This window comes from Lipotes vexillifer, unplaced genomic scaffold, assembly GCF_000442215.2.
Source record: "Lipotes vexillifer unplaced genomic scaffold, Lipotes_vexillifer_v1.1 scaffold133, whole genome shotgun sequence".
Taxonomy (NCBI): domain Eukaryota; kingdom Metazoa; phylum Chordata; class Mammalia; order Artiodactyla; family Lipotidae; genus Lipotes; species Lipotes vexillifer.
Window position 1 is genome coordinate 110,432 of NW_006795585.1, and position 23,857 is coordinate 134,288.

The 23,857-nt window shown below is 37.3% G+C and overlaps 1 protein-coding gene across 2 annotated transcripts in view; it reads right to left on the reverse strand.

The window, feature by feature from the left end:
• Nucleotides 1–23,857, reverse strand: part of ADGRB3 (adhesion G protein-coupled receptor B3) — an 800,758-nt gene that overhangs the window by 32,573 nt on the left and 744,328 nt on the right. For both annotated transcript variants that reach the window (XM_007467820.1, XM_007467821.1), the window contains 6 exons: nucleotides 22,205–22,274; nucleotides 19,839–19,905; nucleotides 16,875–16,960; nucleotides 12,511–12,609; nucleotides 12,014–12,185; nucleotides 1,014–1,109 (listed from right to left, as the gene is read on the reverse strand). In XM_007467820.1, coding sequence (XP_007467882.1) covers nucleotides 1,014–1,109; nucleotides 12,014–12,185; nucleotides 12,511–12,609; nucleotides 16,875–16,960; nucleotides 19,839–19,905; nucleotides 22,205–22,274 — 590 coding nt within the window. The remainder of the gene's footprint in view (nucleotides 1–1,013; nucleotides 1,110–12,013; nucleotides 12,186–12,510; nucleotides 12,610–16,874; nucleotides 16,961–19,838; nucleotides 19,906–22,204; nucleotides 22,275–23,857) is intronic.

The following is a 23,857-nucleotide window of genomic DNA, read 5'->3' on the forward strand; positions in this document are numbered from 1 at the left end:
GCTGTACGTGGGCCTCTCACTGTTGTGGCCTCTTCCGTTGCGGAGCACAGGCTCCGGATGCGCAGGCTCACCGGCCATGGCTCACGGGCCCAGCTGCTCCGCGGCATGTGGGATCTTCCCGGACCGGGGCACGAACGCGTGTCCCCTGCATCGGCAGGCGGACTCTCAACCACTGTGCCACCGGGGAAGCCCAAATTAGCCCATCTTAATCAGTACTTAGATTCAAGATATCAGTATTTATCTCTTTGTTTTTAATAAGGAATTAATTATTCCTTCTCCTGTCTTAGTTACTAGTATATCGTTTAGACTGTTTTTGTGTTGCCTAATCCAAACACATCGATAAAAATTCAAGCATATTACTAAGAAAACTCTATTTAAGCCATGATGTTAATGACACAGTTTAAACCTTACTTCATTTCTAAAATATATGGAAGTGGTTATGTGTAAAGTACCCCTTATCCCAACAACAGTCAGAGCTCATGTACAATGGTTGGCCTTCTTCTGGGAGTGTGTCTGCCCCTCATACTTTAGGGCAGTGGCTCTCGTCTTGGGCTGCCCCCTGGAGCCACCAATGCCTGGGTTCTATCCCAGGATGCTGGTTTCCTTGGTCTGGAGTGCAGCTCCTCTGAGGAATCTGAATGGGAAGCAAGGCGAGAACCACTTCAGGTCTCGCTTTAAGACCAGATGTGCAGGTACCATCCTGTTCTGATCTGTAAACAAACATGATCCTATGGACACACTGTTAACCCTAACTCTGTGTGAGGATGAACATACCCCCCGGTGTTGCCCAGAAACTCCACACTCAACACATCAAGGGTCCAATAACAGATCCAGGACTCCTAACCAGTCCAGACAGAACCGTCATCTGGTATCAGAGTTCCAAGCCTGTGACCGAACTACAGTCAAAGTCATTCAAAACGGAATTTTGATACTATTTTATGACTAAGAATATTTGCTTATTCCCTTGAGAAATCATGACTGAATGAAGACTCAGAGGGGAATTAAAAGCTCACCATGATTTGAGCATGCCCGTTAGGAAAAGAACTGGAAGAATCAGCATTGATTGGGTCCTGACAGTTTCTCAATCGGCATCTAAATGCATCTTGAACCTGTGAAAAAAGGACAAACATTCATTTTCTTCTCTCTTGGTAATGACCAGATACTGTCTATATTGGCAATTGACTGAGAAAACCATTATCACTGTTTTTATGATCCAATGCCCGTTTTGTTTACTTGGTGCACCTGGACTTTGGTCCATGCACAGGAAATTCATCATTTGCCATCATCTGTAGAGAGAGGTGCTGGGAACTCCTCAGCTGTCCCGATGCCTGTGTCTGGCTCAATACTAATCATTCTTGCCAGACAGCAGGATTATTTCCACTGCTACAAACAATAGGCCTGTCTTTCAAGGAGGATTTACTATTCGGTATGGCATAATCTTCATAACAGCTTTAAACACTGGGAAAAATGAGATGACTCAATGATCTGTCGACCAAAGTTGATCTGGGATTTTCCTTTTATGTCTTATGTAACACATATTGGGGAGACCATTTCTTGTCTTGCTTCAAGTACTATGTGCCCTTATGTGCAAACAAAACAAAACAAAACAAAAACACCCACACACAATGAAACAAAAAGATAACAAAAACTACTCTGTTTCTGGTTGATTCTCGTGGAAAAAAAAAAAGGCCACTTAGCCAAGCCGAACTTCCTTAATATACATTCACAACTGGATTCTGAGCAAAGAACAAACACATCACAAGGAAATTTGAAGAACGTCAAATCCTTTGTTAAACAGCATGTGGATAAACCTGAATAGATGAATAACAAACACACAAATCAACCGACAGCTACTCTGACGTCATGGTACCTCTGTGTCAGCTGGTCCGTCCACCTCCTGTGGCTCATTAGGCCCCTAACGAGCTTGCCGGTGGGCATCACGATAAGTCAAGTCAATGGCAAGTTCACTTTACTAGTATCTGGCTTTTCTGACTTCACATTATTTTTACTCCCCTCCTTGTTTATTATAATCTGTCTTATTGGGTTACCAAACAAAGCACAGATGATGTGGCATTCCTTCTATTTTCCTGAAGCACAATTGTAGGGGCCACCAAGGGAAACATAATGATGTCCAGTTTTGCAAAGCATGTATATAAAATATCTTGTCACTGGTTGTGAGATGCGCGTAGTTTATGTATTGGCCATAAAAAACCCTGAGCCTATTAGGCTATTTTCAGCTCCTCTCACCCATTTCAAAAGTTCATTAGCAGCCTGTTTCCCAAACGGCAAGATGTGGAAAGTGACATGAAGTTTAGTTACCACCACTGAGCCCTGGCTGTAGTTCCATCATGAGACCTCTGCCCACGTGGTGGATTTCTCCCCTCAGATTCTGATCCTGGTGATGCAACCACTATGGCTGTGAATTAAGCGGGGGCTGGGCTCCGTATTCTCTGACCCTCCCATTTTCTGATTCGAATATTTCTTTTTTTAACCATTTTTTAATTGAAGTATAGTTAACTTACAATGCTGTGTTAGTCTCAGGTGTACAGCAGGGTGATTCAGTTTTATATATATATATATATATATATATATATATATATATATATATATATATATATATCCTTTTTTCAGATTCTTTTGTTATAGGTTATTACAAGATATTGAGTTCCCTGTGCTATACAGTAGGTCCTTGTTGTTCATCTATTTTATATATAGTAGTGTGTATATTCTAATATTTCTAAATCTGGAACTTTCTGGAAAAAAAGAACAAGGAGTTGTCTGATACAACCGGGTGAGGTAATTTCTTATTTCCTCTTTCAGACACATCAGTAAAAGTTCAGGCTCAGTGAAATTTAGTCTGATCATCTTTTCCTGAAGAACTGGATGCATATTTGGAACTAATTCATCCAGCTTCTCCCTTGGAGGAGACATGGCATGGATAAACTAGACTCTTTAGAAACGAATCCTTCTTAGATTAAGAAGTCATAGCTGTGAGTCATAAAGGTATACAATTAATAATCAGAAGATCATTATACACTAGGATAATGCATCTCCTGTTTGCCAGATGATCTCTGTTTCTGTTACACAGAAATTTGCATTTGGGGGAAAACTCTAAGAAAGTATATCTGTTTCAGAAAAAAAAATTCTAAGAGCTAATGTCAGAAAAATAGGTACTTGCCAATTTTCTGTTTGTGCCCCGAGGCAACTGTTAAAGAAGCACACACTTTATAAAAGAAGATAAATAATATGTTAGAAACGTTGCCTTCCAGGAGCTTGTCACATGAATTTGTTTCAAATCTGCTTCTGACCACCAGCATCCATAAAATAGGAAAGGTGGCCCTTGGTAAAATGAAACATTAATTCTTGTTCACCAGCCACTCTATTTTCAGGTCTTCAGAGTGCAGTTGTCAAGGATATTTTTGTCTGACAATGAAATACGGAAAAGCAACTCCTGTAAGTTTCTCTTCAAAATCCACTATCTGATTGCTTGAAGGAGATATAAAAGAAATCTCTTTTTCATAACACACACATACAAAATCGATACCTTAAACTACCAAACTCCCAAATATGACAATGGATTAAGGGCATTTCCATACTGGAGAATGATGTCAGCTCCATGAATCAGTCAATGCTAGTCACAAGAAATATAAAACAGAAAAGCGTAAAAACTCTGCAGTAAATTCAAGGTCATTTTACTGGTCATATAAATGCCATGATTTAAATGTTGGATTCTCTGACACTTTTAGTGCCTCTGTTCCTTTCTTCCAGAAAGATTTGCAGGAGAAATTCCTCTGTTTGATTAAAAAAAAACAAATCTTAAAAATACATTCAGGCAATCTAGCTGAACTAGCCTTAAATATTTATCCAACACTGACAGGGAAGCATGATTAGACTAGATTTTGTACTGTGTACTATTATCACAGAAAAGGGTGTTTCAAGCAGGACAGTACCTGGAAAATGCATCTGCAGCTATTTGAAAACATTTTGATAACTAAATGAATGTTCTACCAGCTAAACAAAGAGACTTTTATCTTTGGTGAACTAATGTGTATTGTACTTATGGAGAACAACTAGAAGTTTTAAAAAAGCAAGTCTACAAGGACCTTAATTCCGAACAAGGAGAAAGCATAAAAACAAAGACAGAATCTCAATCTGGCTATTGCATGCTGAAATTAAAATTTTCTGTGTCAAAAGTAGCATTTACAACACTGGCCAATAATAGTCTTGGTGTCTTTCTTGCCTTGTGATTAAGACTGAAGAAAAATAACTGTTAGAAGATTCAGATATTTACTATTTAAGCTCCTTAAGCTGACTGACTGTGGAGAACGAGTCACTTATTTGAGGTACCAATTTAATTTAAAATTTCTTTTTAGATATTAAAATCATTATACCTGAATTCTTCCAATATCAATCATGTTTTAAACTTATGTAGGACCAGTAAATACAATTTTTAAACAAACTCGTCTAGAATAATTAAATATTTAATACCAATTTTGGCACAGTTAAAATCTAGATTTCAAAATGTCCTCTTTTTATAATACTCTGCCATAGATCTTTCACCTTGACATCAGACAGAGGGTTAAAAAGTATCGGGGGTGTAGCAAAGAATTCATATGTGAATAGCCCTGGAATATTTAGGAGACTTTAAGGAAACCTGGTATCATGTTGTGAAATAAAAAAGAGTGGCAAGAAACATCTCCAAAAATAAGGTGAGGTGAACACAATAAGCTAACAGGTTGTCTTCTGAAAGGATCCTGCCAGGCACCACCAAAGTTATCCTGACCAGATCCTGCTGGGGCTGCTCTAAAATCTCCTGAAAAAGCTATCAACCCTTTTCCTGTGGACAAATTCCTGGATGAGACCAGAGTTAAAAGAGGTCCACAGGGCGTGTCTCTCTCCTGTCCCTCCCCTAGGGACAGTGATTTGGTTCATCTCAGCAGCAGCCAGCGAGAGCTTCTCTGCTGGTCCCCGCTCCAAAGACAGCTGGCAATGTCACTGTGAAAGCCGGTGCCAGATTTAGAGATTGCTGGGGAAGAGCATGGAGCATTGCTTGGCAGTGCTGAAATTTAGAGGAAGCTTCAGGAGAGAGCTGCACTGTTTGAAACAGGCTCTGTATTTAGCTACAGACCCCAAAGCTTCACCTTTTAAGAAGACAGCTTTACCTCTAGTTTTTCTTCCTGAATTCCCAATTCCAGAAGATCATTTTAAGCAAAGAAAAGAAATAAAGTTACATTCTTGTAATTTTTTGAGATTGTTAGCTTGGGAGGAGAGAAGTTTCTTAAATGTTCTGGTTATTTTCTGAATCTAATATCGACTATTGTTTCTATTGATTCACATCTGTACAAATGGCTTTTTAATTACATGACATTTCATATAATTCCACCATTAAATGAACAAGAGTGTTGTCAATTTCATGTGTCTAATACCAGTTCACAGAAGCACCATGAATGACTACACACTATTAAAATATTATTTGACCTCTCTGATAGCAAGGGAAATGAACAAAAATGGTTTGTCATTTGCTATATGTTGAAGGGAAAATATGGTCTTCGGTCCCAACTTTCAGTCCTAATGATTTTCTATCGGAAATCTCTAACACCTAAAGGATCTTTCACTTAGTCTCAAAATTGTCACAGCTTTTACTCTTTTTTGTATCAGATTTCGGGGTCACATAAGCTGCCCCAGACAGCATTTCACATACGTGATCTGAAAAAATGTAACAGTATTTCTTCGGCATGCAGAAGAGAAAAGAAGGAAAGGGAAGTTATACACCAGCCACCTCCACCCATGCCTTCACTGAAGATACTTCATCAGAGCCTCGCGCCATCCACGTCAAGGCAGAAAATAAAAACTTAACTCATGGCCTCTTATTTCTTTTATTAATTTTAAAACTTTATTCCAAACATACTCAACTTCCTGTCACCAGCTTAACACTGTGCAAGCTGGGACCCTGGGGTCTGAAAAGAGAGAGAGGTGAGATCTGCCCTTCCATGCAGCCAGGCACTCTGAAGAATTTTGGGTAACAGTAAGCCATGGCTGGATGCTACCTGGCAGACATGCCAGAGTTTGCCAATCTCTGCCATGAGCTCTCTGTGTCTTAATTTGTTCACTGACGCCATTGTACTAATCTGATTTCATGCTTTTGCTAACCTCCTGTATGGAGTTGGAGAACCACGCATGCAGAGTAAGATGGGTAGAAATATCCATGACATAATTGCAACTATGCTCCAATCAGGAAAACCTAATCTGGAGTGAGATATAAGACTTATATTTTCCTGCCTAAGAGGTGAGATGACTATTGAGTGAAGGGAGGCTGGTGATTTCTGGGGAAAAGTATAGAGGTCTTTATATGGTCCTTCCTTGGGTCCTGTCCACGCTCCTATTTAAAGGCACTCTCTGTGCTTCCTACCCTCTGTTCCGATTAAAATCCAGCTTCATTGTGGTAGCTTTAGCCATCCTCCCACTTCCAGACACACATTCTATCTTATTAAAAACAAAACAAACAAACAAAATCTTTAAATGTATTTCTTTTGAAAGCTTCAATTCAGCCGGACCAAGATAAAGCTCTTAGCAACCCACCTCGCTCTCCCTGTAACCCAACTTCCCTCCGAGCAAGGATGAGAACCCTAACTCTCCCCACCCTGGGCAACTCACTCATTTTTCTAAAATCTATTCTTCACGACACACTGTGGCCTCTCATCAAGGCCGCTGCACACCCCAAGGAGAAAGCTCTAAAACATCACTTAATGCTGTGCCCTTAAATGTCGTCAGTTCTGTCTTTCTCTTGGTGCTTCAGTCAGAGCCACTAAAATAAAAAATCTCTCCACTTGTTTTATGCCCCCATGTGCCCCAGGTGGTCTCAGAGGAGAGTCAGCTCTCTATCACTCACCACAGGCTTCATTTCTTGCAAGTCGTATGCCCGGGACCCTCTCTCCATTTTCCTCCACTTGAAACTTTCACTTTCTTAATCAGGACCCCGTTAAGTTCTGAAGTCTCCTATCACCCACTCCCCCATCTTCAAAACCCACTGAAACCCCTGCTCTTCAGGGGGCTGTACAATGTACCTTCTTCCGTGGTCATGAGTCCTACTTAAATTCCCTGTAGATCAAGCTGGGAGATACATTTAACTCCCCATCTGAACTTTTTTATATGCAATACGACCTCTTTTCAAATTGCTCTCTAGTTATTTCACCACTATTGGCCTCATTTATTTTTTAAAATGATTTGGGGAGAATATTGGTTTTAGATGAGATAGCTAAGGAGGCTTGTCTGCTTCATATGGTCACTGTCATGTGTTTGTAAATAAGTTTGTTTATCTGTATTTTTATGAAAACAATAACACAAAATGGGACATTGACAGAAAAAAAAATGGTGGAAGGGAGTGGGAGAAACAGAAAGAAAGAAAAAACTGTTCATGTTTATTTTAAACATTTGTTACAAAATCACTTCCCAGGTTTGGATGAAACTTCTGGGACCTCCTCTGGTGGAGCCTGGCTCTCCTGCCAGTGCTGGGGAAAGAGAAAGATGAGTTTGGCCCTTTTACTGATGTACAGAGCAGTCCTAGGATCCTCACATACCGATACAACAAAATTATCCATTTAAGTACTTTCCTTTTTCCCTTCCTTTCAGTGAAGGGGTTTTATTGTAGCTTATTTTGTACTACCATCTTGTTATTTTATCCCTCTGACATCAAGCTGTCCGACTGTCTTAGAGCCAGGCACAGCCAGAGACAGGAGAGATGAGAAGAATGTACAGGCACCAGGAAAGTGGTTTCTTAGCAACAGGAACTATTTCAAAGCTTTCATAACTCTTGTGCAGTTAGAATTTTCATAGCAATGTGGAGAATAGTAAATAGTGGCTATGTTGCTATGTGACTGCTGCAAATGAATTCTTCTCAAGAAATGATGGCTAAATGAAGGAAGCACCTATATTTGTTCTGTTAGATCCTGTCTCATTACATATGACACATACTAGTTTCCAAGATCTAGGTTTGTTGCTGAAAGTAATGTGTTGTGATAAATCAGATGGTTTAATTTTTAAAAATATTCTTATTCCCTCTTGGTGTTTTCACTTCTGTCAGTGACATCTGCTAAAGCAATTCAAAAGAGAAAGGGGCTTCAGAAGAAGACCCTGTACTTCAAGAATAAACATTTTATGAAACTGAAATCTTAAGATATCAGCTCTGGAGGTCACAACAAACTGTTAGTCAAAGAATCAATTTCCTTTTTTAGAAAAGTGAAATAGAATTGAGTTGAAATGGTAGTAGGGTGATCCTTTCTCCTTCCGCTCCTGACTTGAAATAATTTAGGTTTTCTAATTCGATCCACTGAAAGCAAAGCCACTTTTAAAATGGATGAAGCCCCACACACATCACATTCAAAATGCCACAGTTACAGTATTTCATTTCTTTTCCCCTTAAACTGCAAGGCTCTCTTCCCCTCTGTGCAGACCCACTTGCTTCACAGAAGACTGTAAAAGTCAATATAGGTAAAGCCTTTTTTTGTTGTTTTATCTTTGACTTTTTTTTTTAACATCTTTATTGGAGTATAATTGCTTTACAGTGGTATGTTAGTTTCTGCTGTATAACAAAGTGAATCAGCTAAATGTATACATATATCCCCATATCCCCAACCTCTTGCATCTCGCTCCCACTCTCCCTATCCCACCCCTCTAGGTGGTCACAAAGCACTGGGCTGATCTTCCTGTGCTATGTGGCTGCTTCCTACTAGCTATCTATTTTACATTTGGTAGTATATATATGTCCATGCCACTCTCTCACTTCGTCCCAGCTTACCCTTCCCCCTCCCCGTGTCCTCAGGTCCATTCTCTACATCTGCATCTTTATTCCTGTCCTGTCGCTAGGTTCCTCAGAACCTTTTTTTTTTTTTTTTAGATTCCATGTATATGTGTTAGCATATGGTATTTGTTTTTCTCTTTCTGACTTCCTTCACTCTGTACGACAGACTTTTAAGTCCATCCACCTCACTATAAATAACTCAATTTCGTTTCTTTTTGTGGCTGAGTAATATTCCATTGCATATATGTGCCACAGCTTCTTTATCCATTCATCTGTCGATGGACACTTAGGTTGCTTTCAAAGCCTTTTGAATTCATATTGGATGAATCATTAAAGACTACAAACAACCATATTATGTTATTATGTATCAAAAATACACAGAAACAGAAATATGTTTATGTGTACCCAGTCCCTTTCTAAATTGAAGGAAATATTCCTTACATTGCTTATATACTTTTAAGAAAGAAAAAAACCAGGGAATTCCTTGGCAGTCTAGTGGTTAGGACTCTGCGCGTTCACTGCCGAGGGCCTGGGTTCAATCCCTGGTTGGGAAAATAAGATCCCATAAGCTGCATGGCACAGGCAAATAAATAAATAAATAAATATTAAAAAAGTAAACATTTAGCTTAGGTGCTGGCATACAGCAAGAACACCATAAATATTAAACAAATAAAAAAGAAAGAAGGAAAGAAAAAGTCCATACAAATTATCTTGAATTATTGTGACGAAAATATTTTAAAGTGAAGAAAGCAGTAGAGATAAAACTGTATTCCTAGCATCCCCCTGTGGGATTATCAAGTAGATTACTAGATTTGAGTCATTATACAATATGTTACAGGTAGCTATTGAGTCTATTTGCTTTAGTCTATTTTTATGAGATGTTTGTTCACAGGATATAGCAAGGATATGGAAAGATGCCTTATTCTCCTGAACTGTGGTTAATGCTAGGGCAGTGTGATCACAGGTAATATGAGATAGACCCATTGCTAGTGTCGGGCAACACACACTTAGAAGGTCAGAAAGAATTTCTATGAATTCAGTGAGACATCTTTATGATGTGGTCTTTGGGATTTGAAAAATTTAAACAGGGTTCTTTTGGTTTTTCAGTAACAATTTCCACTGAGGAATTCTGAAAGAGACTTGCCTATAACTGAAATCTGCTCTGTGTATTTATAGCACTGTTACAGGGTATTTTTAAGGGTCAATGAAAAAATACTAGATATGCAAGTTTCCATTTCAGTGTTGGAATGAGAGACATGACACTCTGCTATTAATTTATCAACTATAAAATTATTCAATTTGAACTAATCATTGAAAATGCAATAATAACAGGGCCAATATCCATAGTCTTATTCCCAATTAATACTGAAAATATATATTTACAGACACCTATTTAACAGAAGCATTTATTATATGATTTAATTACCCTTAAATCATGTTTTTGATAATTATTAGTCCAATTAGCAAGTATGGGAAAGTTCTGATGGAATTGAATTTTTGTGCCAAATATTTTTCTTCATGTAAGCAGCACAACTTTGATAATCAGCCAACAAAGTATCTGTCACTTTAAAACCTGAATATTTTGATCATAGCCCAAGGCTTTTTAGAGAGCTTATTTCTGAAGAAAAAGAGAGGCTTATTTAGAGTTGGGACATTTTTTTCCTCTTTAACACCTAAAGTATTAATATCTTCTGAAAATCTCATGCAGATAAATCATGGATCTTGCTTTCAGCCCACACTATTCATCCTTAATCGTCAATCAAAAATGTACCATGTGTCTACACACTTTGAACAATTTTGTTACATAAACATATTAGACATAACATTAACATATTAGACATAACATTAACACAGAAGACTCTCAGGATAGTTATGGTTGGAGAATAACATAGCTCAATTTCTTTTTTAACTTTTAAGCAACTTTGGTCTATAAAAAAATCAACACTTAGAAGATTTTTAATGCTGATATTCTAGGTAGAAATTTGTGATGTCTTGGTAATGAAGACCTAGATCAGATTTTTTAAATGATGAAATCCCTCCTTCCCCTTGCAATGTGAAATCATTCTTCTGTTTTCATTGTTTTTCATCATACGATGTTCTTGGAATACACATGTGGGTTTATTGCTGACATCTGTATTATACTAAAGTAGCTCAGAAATACTGTTCTCCTCATCTGGTAAATGAGGTAAAAACCTTTACTTACCTTCACTCATAACTGTGAAAGCTATAGGATGTGTACTCAGATGCGCATGTGTCTTTTTGCAATGTGCACATCATAATAAAGTTCTCAAACATGCTAGATAATGCAAAATGACAGTGGAGACCATCTTCTCAAAATTACTAGCATGGCACTGTGTCACTGTGTGTTTTAGTCACCACCGTCCCCAGAGTAAATGCTCAAATGATTCATAAACCTTGTAAACACTGTATTGGTGCTTGCAAGCGCTCGGAATAATTGTTGCACCAGTTGGAAAACAATATTTTATCCCTAAACAACTCAAGTCTGAACTCAAGTCTGAACTGATCTTGATGGATTTGGTGCAGGTTAGTGTCTCATGAAGGATGACTTCTTTCCTTCACTGCTGCCAACAAAGCTCACCAGGACCTGGAGAAACGCTGTGATTATAGACCTACAGTCCTTGGGGACAATTACTGCCCAATCACGCTCCACTGTGTCCATTTTTTGTATTTTCTGAGCATTGACATCCATATGAAAATCATCCCCTTTGAGTAACCTTAACCGTACCTTAGTACAGAGACAAAAGAACCCCTCGTTCATCTTCAACATTTTCTTTGTAAAACAAAGTCTGTCAGGTATGAGGAATGGGTTTATGCTGTGTGTAGAAGCATGAGCTAAGGAACAGGCTTAAGAAATACCATCGCAATTACATTTTAGGTACACCGCCCACCCTCTTATCTACACCTATGATTGCATCATAGCCTCACTTGAACCCACTGTCCCTGGCTATGGCACCTCTGGTTGCGTTTTCCCTTGCATCACCCCATCTGTTTTAATCTGTCACTTTCAGAGCCCAAGGAGCCCCCTTGAACTTTGCCTTAGCATTTCTCTTTAGCGTTGACTCCCAAACGATTGTCTTTAGAGGAGACCAGCTTTAACCTGAAGACCAAGTTATTAAAAGAAAAGATCCTATTTGTTAACATGGAAAATACTCTTCTAGGTATTATTCTTCTCTCTTGCAGAATGATCTTTCTCACCTCTCTCCGGAGAATGCAGTGGACCATGACAATCACAAAGCCTTGCAATGAATCAAACACAGCAAAAAGTATTTGAAACAAGATGGAGCGTTTGTCTGTCATGGCCAGAACTGCAGACATCCACGTCAGAGCCAGAAGGGGCAACACCACACAGGAGCTCCACAGAGACGCCCTGTTGGAACACAGAGGAAGCGACATTACGTAGCTGCACGTACGTATGCCCCAGGAGATAACCAAACCCCAGTTCAACAAAGCATTCTTGTAGGTGGCACCAAGACATTAACTTGGAAACCACAAAGCAGATAACATTTGATAGTTTTATTTATTTTTTGATAAACAATCCCACAATCGTTACAAAAGCCGTTGCAAACTATAAATATTTAAGTATGCTCTTAGTTCTAATATTAGCAAACATGATTTTTTTTTTCCATCGTAGCATTTTCTCACATGCACGGTAAAAGATTTGTCACAAGAAGATGTAAATGATTGGGACTAACATGGCGTTACTGGCGGTGGTGGCTGACAAAGCTGTTGTTGAAACTACTCCACACTTGGCACATTTGAGCGTCAAACCGCTATGAGGCTCACTCATCTGACTGCAAACAAACAGAACACCCACAAAAAGAACAAAATATTGAATTGTCACCAAAAAAAAAGTTGCCACTGCAAGTTAGCTTTTAAATACGATTTCATGCAGAAAAGTATATTTATCAAAGAAGAACGCTCTCGGTTGTGTTAAAGATGCATTTACACTACACATTATTTTTGTAACATTCACCACTTAATAATATGGGCCTTTGTTACATGCAAAGCATATTTCCATAATTTACACCATAAATGGCCCTTATGTCTACAGATCAAAGTTGCCCAATACACTGAGTTAAACAAAAGCATGTGTTTGTGTAGACATACAGTGAAAACCCTTTATTCAGACCCTTGATAATCAAACAGGTAAGGATTCCTAGCTTCAAAGATTTTCAATGTCACTTACAGAAGACACGTAATATCAATTAAAACCTTCTGAAATGTACACATGTGTCTCAGAAGTCCAATATAGGGAGATATATATTTTAGGCTTTTAGTCATTTGTGGAAGATGTAGCTTTTATCTCAACATATTCATATTTGGAAATTTCTTATAGCATCAATGTACTGTCTATATTTTAGGATGATCTGAATATAGGGGCTGATGAAATCTGATGAAATATTAGTTGATAATAAAAAGAGTGATAGTTTTCTGCTTTAATAAAACACATTTAACATAGTCACCAAGTTCAAAATATTTTTTCTGCACCTTTTGTCATAGACTCCAATAGCTTTTAAATGGTCTATTCAAGTCTAGAAGATATTGCAGGTAAATTCAGATTCAATCTGTTATCTCATAGAAGCAAAGTCACACTACGTAGAAAAACTTGACACATTTTTCTTTAGAAAAATGTCCCTTGAAAATGACTCATTTTTAGAACCCTATAGTTTTAGGAAAAACCAAAAAGAATTACTTGAATCAAATTTCAAAACACTTTAAAATAATTTTCTGTGGTCTCTTGTCCATTCCCATGTGATGCTTATGTCTAAAATATAGGTTTGCCCAGTAGGTTTTTCAAAAAAATAATATTGTGGTGGGCTTGTATTACTATGTGTAAAATAAAAATGGCAGAACAGAGAAAGTCATAAGGGGCTCCTAATTTAGAAAGTCTGGTTTCTTTCAAAGAGGTGCCTTCACTGTTGAATTGCACTTGGATGAGATGATAAATCTGAAAGCTATTAAGTAAATTGAACTGTAGATCCCGTGAGAAAAATCAAAGCTCTCAGAGTTAGATATGGGGGTGGAGAATATGATTCTAAACCGTTCACTTTACTGTTTCAACCTAGGGCATATGTACTAGACACAGGTGTCCAGACTTTTCCAAATAAGAAGTAATAACACTCTACCCAGTTTGGTTCATGAATGCCCCAATGGCCGGTGTGTGTGTGAAATTGTTCCCAGGAGAATGCCTAGACAAGTGGTCTCCACAATATATACTTTAAAATAGTAGATGAGAAAGTTCCGTTGCAGAAAAAAAAAAAGAGAAAATAAAATATTTTACTTGAGATGTTCTAAAAAGACATATGTCATTGTATCTTGTTTTCATTCTTTCCAACTATCATTTTATATGTGTTGATATTTGCAATAAATTCCCCCTTGGTAAATACACCTTATGTATTAGAAAAAGTTAATCTAGTTTGGGTATTACAAAACTTGTCAAACTATTGTACCATTATTTAAATATTCATTCACTCATTCCTTTATAAATCTTTATTGAGCATAAACTATATGCCTGGCAGTTTCTAATAATTGATGATAAAAAGAAGAAAGGGAATAGATAGAAGAAGTAGATAAAATGGGAGGAGGAACATCTTGGTACCATATTTGATTGTAAATAAATAATAATGTATCAAAAGAAAACTTGTTTTATATATTTATATATATATTATATATATATATTTTATATATATATATATATAATATATATATATACAAACAACCTGAAATGGTCAATATTTACAATTAGGGAGATCAATTGTTAAGTTAATCAATTAGCTTCCTGCCCAATGTTTCTTTAGATAATTCTGATTATTTGTTCTTCACTGAAGTCTTTATCACTGGTCCCACTGCTTCTCTGTGAACTAAAAATTAGCTGCAAATACTCATATCTTCTAAAAAAAGACATTCAATCACACTGTGGAATAGAGAGCAAATTTCAATCTTTAAGCTAAAATAAGATTTTCTACTATAGAAAAAAAGTTTAAGCCTAGAGTCATTACTTTGTTAATAGTCTTTTTCTGCTTTGGACAGTAAGCAGCATTCTGCTTCTACAACTTGTATTAACATCATCTCTATTTCTCCAGCAGTGACCTTTGTACCAGAGAAAAAAAACAAACAAAAAACTGTTTGACTCAGTTTTTCCAGTAAAACAGGTATAACTTCTAATGATATTTTTAGAAAGAAAGGTTTAAAAATTATTATGTAGATTGAAATGGATAATTTCTAAATTCATAATATGACAATGTTGTCATTTCTCCTAAACCTATATTATCTCTTCCAAAGAGCTATGTGAATCGAACTAGATGTTACATATAAAATAATCAAATGAGAAAAAAATTCTGACTGGGTTTAATAAATCCTTAGCATTAAGCTCATTCTGATAATCTCATCTCTTTTTCTGACTTCAGTGTCATGAATGGTGGAATGCTGGATGCTTGATTGACAGAAGTTCAGGGTCCTTTGCAAGCAAGCTGTGCAGCTCGGTTTCTTCATTTCACCCATCATAACAATAGCCACCAACTGCTGAGTGAGTGCTTGCTATTTGCTAGAAATTCTAATGAAAGTTTTATACACATTGTATTTCATAGACTCATTATGAGGCGAGAGTTATTATCCCCACACACAGCTAGGAAACTGCAGAGCTAAATACCGAGCATGGCTTCCTCTTTTATTTTAAAGCTTTATCCTAACCACTAACCCACTCCACCCCCCAATTAAAAACAATAATTATACAAGTCACTAGTGGCAGAACTGCGTTTCTATATCCAGTACCCAATATGAACAATTTATTCTAACATGATTAATCTAGGCAAGAAATAACTGAAGTAGCTATTGCTCCAATTCTAACCATACGTCCGACTAATGAGTAATAGTTTCAAGTTCACATGGTATAGAAAGCTCAGTGTCTGTACAAGTTCAAGTCTGCCTACTTCAAGTTGCTTTAGAGATTTATCTGAAGTGAAGACAGTCTCTAGATAGGAAGTGATTTCCCCCTCAGAAAGGAGCCTTCAATGATGTTTTTATTCATCACTGCAAGTTCTAATGCTTGATATGAATGATATCCAACTTTATACTGAAAGCCATTAAACCTAGTCTTTTACTAGAAAAAAAATGCCTGGACTATATTGTCTTATAAGTCATAACATAGATTATAAATACACAAAGGACTTGAAATTCCCACCAGTCAGTGATAAAATACTATGCCTATTAAAGAATACATAAATTATTAAAGAAATGAGAACAATTAAGGGTTAAATTTTGAATGAAAGTACAAACAGAAAGGAGAAAGCTATAAACTTTTTATAAAAAAATGATACAAAGGGAAATTCAAAGGCATTAATATTTCATTCAAGTTTTTACAAATTTATGCGAGCTAACAATATAACCTTAAAAAGCTGCTATCAACCTGCTCATGAAATGTTATTAAGTCATTAGATATGGTGATATTACAATGACAGTAAAGTTAAAGGACATGATTTTCAAAATTTTATAAGTGGTTAAAATGTGCAAGTGACAATTATGAGTAACTTTGCAGCAAGTTATAGTGGACATGTCATAAAAATGAATACATATGATAAGAATAGTGTTTCAGAAGTGATTATTTCAAGTGAAGACTTTTTCTGATATATACAATGAATCAAAGAAAATGTAATATTTTGCCCTCCTAAGGTTTGCTTGTCCTGATTCTCTTGTGTCCCATACTGAAATTATGTTCAATCTACCCGACTGTCCTTTGTGACTAAAACTAGGAGGTCTTTGGAAACACACACCCAAGGACAAGAATTTCAAGGCTAGCCTTAATATTTAATCTTATCTTACAAAGAGGCAATATGCACAAACAAATCCAGATTTTCTTAATGGTTTTTAAAATTATTTTCAGATTTTGGTCACATCTCTTTAGGAATAGCCCATTGGAAACTTGAATGACAGAATCTACCATACACACCAGTTTGTCAAGAACAAAATTCAAGGCCCGGTCAAATGCAGTCAGTGACCTGGGATTGGAGTATGGGACGCACTGGTAAAGACCCTTCGAAATCCACCAGTTGCAGCTTACCCGGCTCTGTGTTTCAGCTTTCTATCTAGGATCCCATCTCTTGAAACAAGTTTATTAAATACCAAAATGCCAATCACCATGTTGACCTGTCAAATAGAAACAAAGGTTGGCCTTTCAATGATATTGAAGGGGATCAGGTCCCTGATTTTTCCTGAAAACCCACTTTTATCCATTCACAACCTCGGCAGAATTATATACTCACAATGGTAGTGATAGGAAGCACTTCTCAAATATTTTACAAGTGTGTAAAGGAAAATGGGACACTTTAACAGTGGTGTTAGTGTCTGTCTCTTAAAGGATTCTCATGAGTTGGAAACGTGTGTGACCTTAATGTTTTAAAGTGCATTAAGCACATTTAATTTCTATGCTTTGCAGCTTACACTGGGGAAATTAACATTCAACTGCCAAACTTTTAAATTGCCATACTATGCCAAGCTGGTGTTCTTCTCTCTGAGTCATCCTTGAATTGGTTAATGAGCTTTACCCTATGCCTGGGAATCAAAAGATTTTGTCTCACAGTGTGTGGCTAGGGTGAGCCCTGGCATCCAAAGGTGCTAAGGATTTGTCGTTGCTCCCAGCTGGGAGAACAGAACGCCTCAATTCTGCACAGTGTGCAGCTATTTCTCCCATGAGGTAGGGAGCATTTTAATGCACCATGCTTTTCTAGACAAAGGAGAAAGCCTATTCAACTCAGCAGCATCCTTTAAGATGTACACTAACACTAATTTTTACAATGTGCGCTACTGAACACTTCTCAGCGTTTTCTAAGACTCTCTCATCCACTCAAAAGGTCTTTTGCATAATACAGCTGAAATGAAATCACACATATTTTTCTTTCTCAAGTCAAATTGTAAAAAGCTGTGGAGATTGCTGTGGTCTATTTTTCTTTAAAGATTTATTTATTTATTATTTATTTATTTATTTAATTTATTTTTGGCTGCGTCGGGTCTTAGTTGCGGCATGCAGGATCTTATGGGATCTTCCACGAGGCATGCAGAATCTTTCGTTGCCGCGTGCAAGTTTTCTCTCTCTAGTTGTGGCACGCAGGCTCCAGGTTGCGTGGGCTCTGTAGTTGTGGCACGTGGGCTCTCTTGTTGAGGTGCGAGAGCTCAGTAGCTGTGGCACACGGGCTTAGTTGCCCCGCGGCATGTGGAATCTTAGCTCCCTGACCAGGGATCGAACCCACGTCCCCTGCATTGTAAGGTGGATTCTTTAGCACTGGACCAAAAGGGAAGCCCCACTGTGGTCTATATGTAGCAGCTTTATTCTAAGAGCTCCCCGTTCACTAACCTACCAGTGCTTCTTGATAAAGGAATCCAGTACAATGCTGGAACCAAGATAGATAATCAAGGAAAAATATTTTCTCCTTTTTGCCTTCCTGCCCCTCACCCTCCATGGTCAAAAGAATCTTGGTGCGACCCCCAATGTAAATGGTGAAGGCTTTACACTGAAACTAGCAGTTCACAAAACTTCTGTTTTAAATGAAGGAGGATGACCAGTTAATAAAAAAAGAAACTTCCACTTCTCCAATATGCTTTGGGCAGATGGAACATAAAGTCGAAATCTGCTGAATTACTGGTGTAAGGAAGATCCAAAGCACCCGTTAGGTAAGGACTTAGGTGTCACTCTTCATAGCTTCCTTACAAGATACCACTTGATCAAGAGAAAGGGTTACTCATCTTTGTACGTCTATTATTTGAACTAAAACAAACAAACTGTATTCCATGGATTCTATTAATCTACAATTTAATCATGAGGGAATTCATCACCACTCCAAAGATCTTTTATCTTTCAACTATACACATACTTTTTGTTTCTTCATTTTAGGGTTATAGGTATGTTAACCTAGTAGCCTAGGGAAATAATTCAATTGATTAAATAAAAATTTAATGCAGCAGACAAAAATGTGTGCAGTAGTTTCATTTTCCCTATGCTCTTCTAACCCTCATGCCTAGATTTTCTTTTTCTTGTGAATCACAAACAGTTCCTGCTCTCTGTTATAATTTAGAGGCGGAAGAACAAGCTTTACAGGAAGAAAAGTCACGCAGAGTTATTAAGAAAGATATCGCTAGCTTCCAATTTATTGAATGAATCGTTCAAGAAACCAAAGGGTAACTTTTCAATTAGAAATCTAATTGTACAGCGAAATGGATCTTTGTATTTAATTCAGATTGTTTCTTTTCTCTCTAACATTTTTCAAAGATTTATTAGGCAAGAAAGATTTGTAATCAATAAATTCAGAGAGAGAGAAAGAAAGGCAGATTAGTGGGAAATTTTCATGTTCTTAAAAACAAACATGTAAAGGAATTATTTTCTGATTCAGAAAAGAAAAATTTGTAAACATATGGCAGGGGTTCTCAACTGGGGCCGGGGCGGGGGGGGGTAGATTTTTGCCCCCAGAGAACATTGAGAAATGTCTGGAGACATTTTCTGATTGTTAACAACTGAAGGGTATTACTGGTATTTAGTAGGTAGATGCCAGGAGTGCTGATCAATACACAGGACAGCCTCACAACAAAGAAATGTCCAGCTCAAAATGTCTGCAGCACGGAGACTGAGAAACTTTGACCCACGAACATATATTTTCTTGTTGCTATTTGGTATCAGCCACAGTTATTATTAAGAGATCTTAATAACTATGTAGCTCATACAGAGTAGTGTGAAGCTGAAATAATAATGATGAAATTCTATACATTAATGAGGAGGAATTTACCGAAACTTAAACTTCGTCACAAATGTGAAATTCCTGTAAGAGAAATCCCACACTCCCATGTTTAATATTCTTCAGCCTTCAAAATAACAATATTTTAGCATAATAAGGGACTGAATAGCAGTCAACATTCAAATTTAAGCAAAGATTCATTGAACTTTAAAATTTCTACACAATATGGAAGTGTCTCTCTAATGGAAACGAGGTAGCCTTCCTTTGCTAAGAAAACAAACTAAGTTGATTTCGGTGTTTACCAGGACAACAGCAGCTGCGGGTCCCACAAAAGCGTAGAGCAGTCCTCCTTCAAGGGAGAGCCAGCAGCTGAAAATAACATCAGATAAAAACTAACAAAAATTAGTGATAAGGGTTAAACCACTATAATGTGATACAAATAACTTGGAATTTTGGCATATTTCAAAGGTTTGTAGTTTTAAAAAAAATAGCACAGAAGGTGTGGAAAAAAGCTAAAATTAGTGCATTTAGTGAGTAAGAAATACTATATACCTCTCACAGAAAAGACGCTTTGATTATAAGGTCTTACTGTCGGGCAGTTAAAACATTTTAGACAAATTACTCTTGCAGTGAGATTTTTATACTGACTTTCAGTACAAAGGTGATGATTAAGTTTTGTAAAATGCTGCTTTACATCCATTATGGAATTTTTCAAATATACTTTGAAGCAAGAATTTAGAGTCTTATATGTGTCATTTACCTATTCTTCTTTGAGGCCATTGAGATAGTGGGAGACATTGGTTTAAAAGCCATCATTGCAAAGAACGGATAATCTGCATTTTGCATGCTTTTTTTTCCTTCTAATTTTACTTTTTCCTAGACTACTAAAAAAATCACTGAAGATAAGCTTTTGAATAAAAATAAATACAGCTGTGTTTGTTTCAATTACTAGATTCACCAAGAGATGCAGGTTTGCATTGATAGAGACATGGTAACCACTTAGGTAAAAACACTCATTCTCTCATAGCAGAGGTCTGTCAAGAGGTCCTCTTGATGCAGAGTCATGCCCACCATTTCACACACTTGTCTTTGACCTCTGAGCCTTTCCGTATTATTTCTCAGTCCTCAGAATCAGCAGACTGCCTCCAAAATGACCAACAATCAACAATTAACAATAACTGTTCTCTCTCTCTCTCTTCTAAGAACTTTTCTATATTGGCTGTGGTGGTGGTTACATGATTTACGCATTTGTTAAAACCCACAGAATTATATACTGTTAATAAGGTGAATGTTACTATGTAAATCAGTGCGTGTGTGTGTGCGTGTGTGTGTGGATTCAAAGTCTGCATCTAGTTATTGCTCCTTGGCCATAGCAGCGGATAGATAAAAGTGTACTTTCCCACTTTGAGGTCGACAATTTAATATCTATTTTAAAAATAAAATACCTGGAGAAAAAGCCCTTAGTCTGATAGAACACTTCAGTTTGGTGTCTCTGAGACTGCCACTCAATTTCTACTGCATTTTTGTGTAAATTCATCTTCAAACTGATACATTCCTCATCGTATTGCATTCATTGTTAATCATACACTCCTTGAAAGTTGGAACTGTGCCATCTATAATCCTTCTTTCCATCTCCCCAACATGGTGCCTTTCAAAAAGAGGCATGCTACTGTGAAAAGCAATAGCTTAAAGGTAATGGTGCTGTGCTAGGATTGCTCTACAGCATATGCTACCAGGGAGTTTTTCCGTACTGTAGATTGCATAAGAAAAGCAAGTGCTCTGATGACATGAGTTCTTGCAATTCTTTGGAGGTTTCTTTCGGGTGGCAGGTGAAGTGGTGTCTTTTGGCACACTCTCCAGTTGGATGTACCCACCGGAGGGCCTCATTAGCAACGATCCCTATCTCAAACCTGAGCACAGTTAAACAGGACATCTCCCTTTAAGACATATGCCTCTAATAAGATGCACATCTCTTTCCTCATTTCTCTACTGTCTCCTCAACTTGAAAGAGCAGATGAAGTAAAATATGAAAGTGCATTGTTTTACATTTGAAATATTAAAGGTAGTCTTGGCTTATAAATTCTCTCATAGAATGTTATAAGTATTCCAGCTCTGATTAGGGTAGGCTGATGCCACATCCCTTTTTCTCCCTTCTAATTTCTTCCATAGCCCAGGAATTTTCTAGTTTGGAGTCTATTGATTCCCTGACCTACAGGTTTCAATATGCATTACCCTAACATAGCAACAAAACTTGAACTAACGTGACATAATTTGGTGGCTACCAGTACATACTATCATCTGTGAAATCAGAAGCTCAGGTCAGAATCATATTCTAAAATGTAAACATGTCAAGGTTTATCCAGTTCTTTAAAAAGGTATCTGAGATTGAACATGCAAAGTAAATATTGAAATATTTTAGAAATTAAGGACGCTGGCCTTACAAAGAAATGGGAGACTGAAACAAGAATTCTGAATAGTCCTGCAGCATTTAATGTTTAACTTTTGTTCATTTAAGCCGCTTCCATCATTCCTCAGTAATATGACTTATACCATTGTAAATGACTCAGTGATAAAGTGCAAGCCATCAGCAGTGCCAGCCAAGACTAATGAAGCATATTTGATGATTTACTTAATTATAAACAATATTTATCACTGTGGACGGACTTACTAGTGATCAGTGCCATATCCTTTTGTCCTGGTGAAGCCTACTGATGTGGCCACCACTAATGCTGGTAAACCTGCAAGAAAAGCATTGTCACACTTCACATTCAGCTACAACCACTGTGCACACTGGCTCAAGCAAAGCCAGAACAAACTTGGAGTGCTGAAATCAGAGGAACTACCTTCAGATGAATCACTTCATAAAGTATGTTTCCATTACAAAATTTCTTCCAAGTACAAAAACATGAGTACGCCAGCTGGGTTTTTAAGTCAGCGCATTTCTCTGATGTTGCTAGGTTACCACCGCCTTTGACATGGGTTTAAAGGAAACTCATAACAGAGATTTAGTATATCTTTTGTTTTTTTCCCTAGGGGTTTACACTCTTATAAAGGAAATTTATATTTATAAAATCAGAAAGGCAAAAAAAAGATGTTCTGGTGTGATGGAGTATCACAGAAATGGAACATTCAGTTGGCCTCATATCGATCCACATCAAGTTGTACTTATAATAAAATAGAAAAAATAAATCACTTACTTCTTTATGATTTACTTATAATAACAAGAATGTAGGAACAGGGTTAAGGGCTCGAGGAATTGATTTTTAGTCTTCCTGCCCATACTCCTTTAACAATCCTGAACAAAGTTCAGGGAATTTATGCCAGTTTTTCTTCATGAACCTCTAGGTAGGTATCACTCCGGGCAATACTTAGTCCCTCTTGGCATTCAAGTGCCTGCAATCCTGCACCAATTCCGATCTGACATCTTTCAGTTTATGTTTCTATGAATCACGCTTACCTTGCTCAAGTTCAATGGAAACTCCCTGTGTTTGGCGAATGGGGTTCAGTCTAACCTAATGGTTTATCCGGTCATGCCTTTTTTTCAGGAAGACCATGTTTGTGTTTTCAGGTTGAAAAATCCATCATCTTCCTGTGTCCCCTCCATCCATCTTCTTTCTTCCTATCATTTTTCCTTATTCTCTTCTGGGAATCTTCAAATGACATCACATTGCTTCACGAGGTTTAAATGATGGGAACTGTAAAGAGCACCTCTGAGGAACACACCATGTTCTTTTAAACAAATACTGGTCTCTCTCTCTCTCTCTCTGCATATATATGATATTATATGTATGTGTATATGTATATATCTCTCTGTATATATATGTGTGTGTGTGTATATACACATGCATATATGTACACACATATATTTGTAAATATATATATGTATATAATTATATGTATAATGTCTCTTCCTCCCCCTTTCTTGTCCTCCTTCTTCTCTTCCTTTTTCATATAGTTGACCTTTTTGATTGACCAGACCGAGTTTGTTAGAAAAAAATTCTCTTCTGGGTCCTAGCTGAAGAGCTAATAGTCTTCATTCCATACAATTTAGATTAAAATTTTTTCTAAATTATTATGTTGCACTTTGCCATCATGAAACTCATATGCCACTATTCTGTCCACTCCCAGACCTCCTGAGAGTCTAGAACCATTGGTTTAGCCTTTTTGCTACCCAGAGGAGTTTAATATTAGCTGTCATCCTGGAGACCAGCTGTGCACCCTTCTGCTCAATATCATCTTTGGTAATGATGTTAAATAAGGTAGTTAAGGTTCCTGAAAATTGTTACTCTTTATACTTCAAGGAAAGTCTTCATTTCCCTAC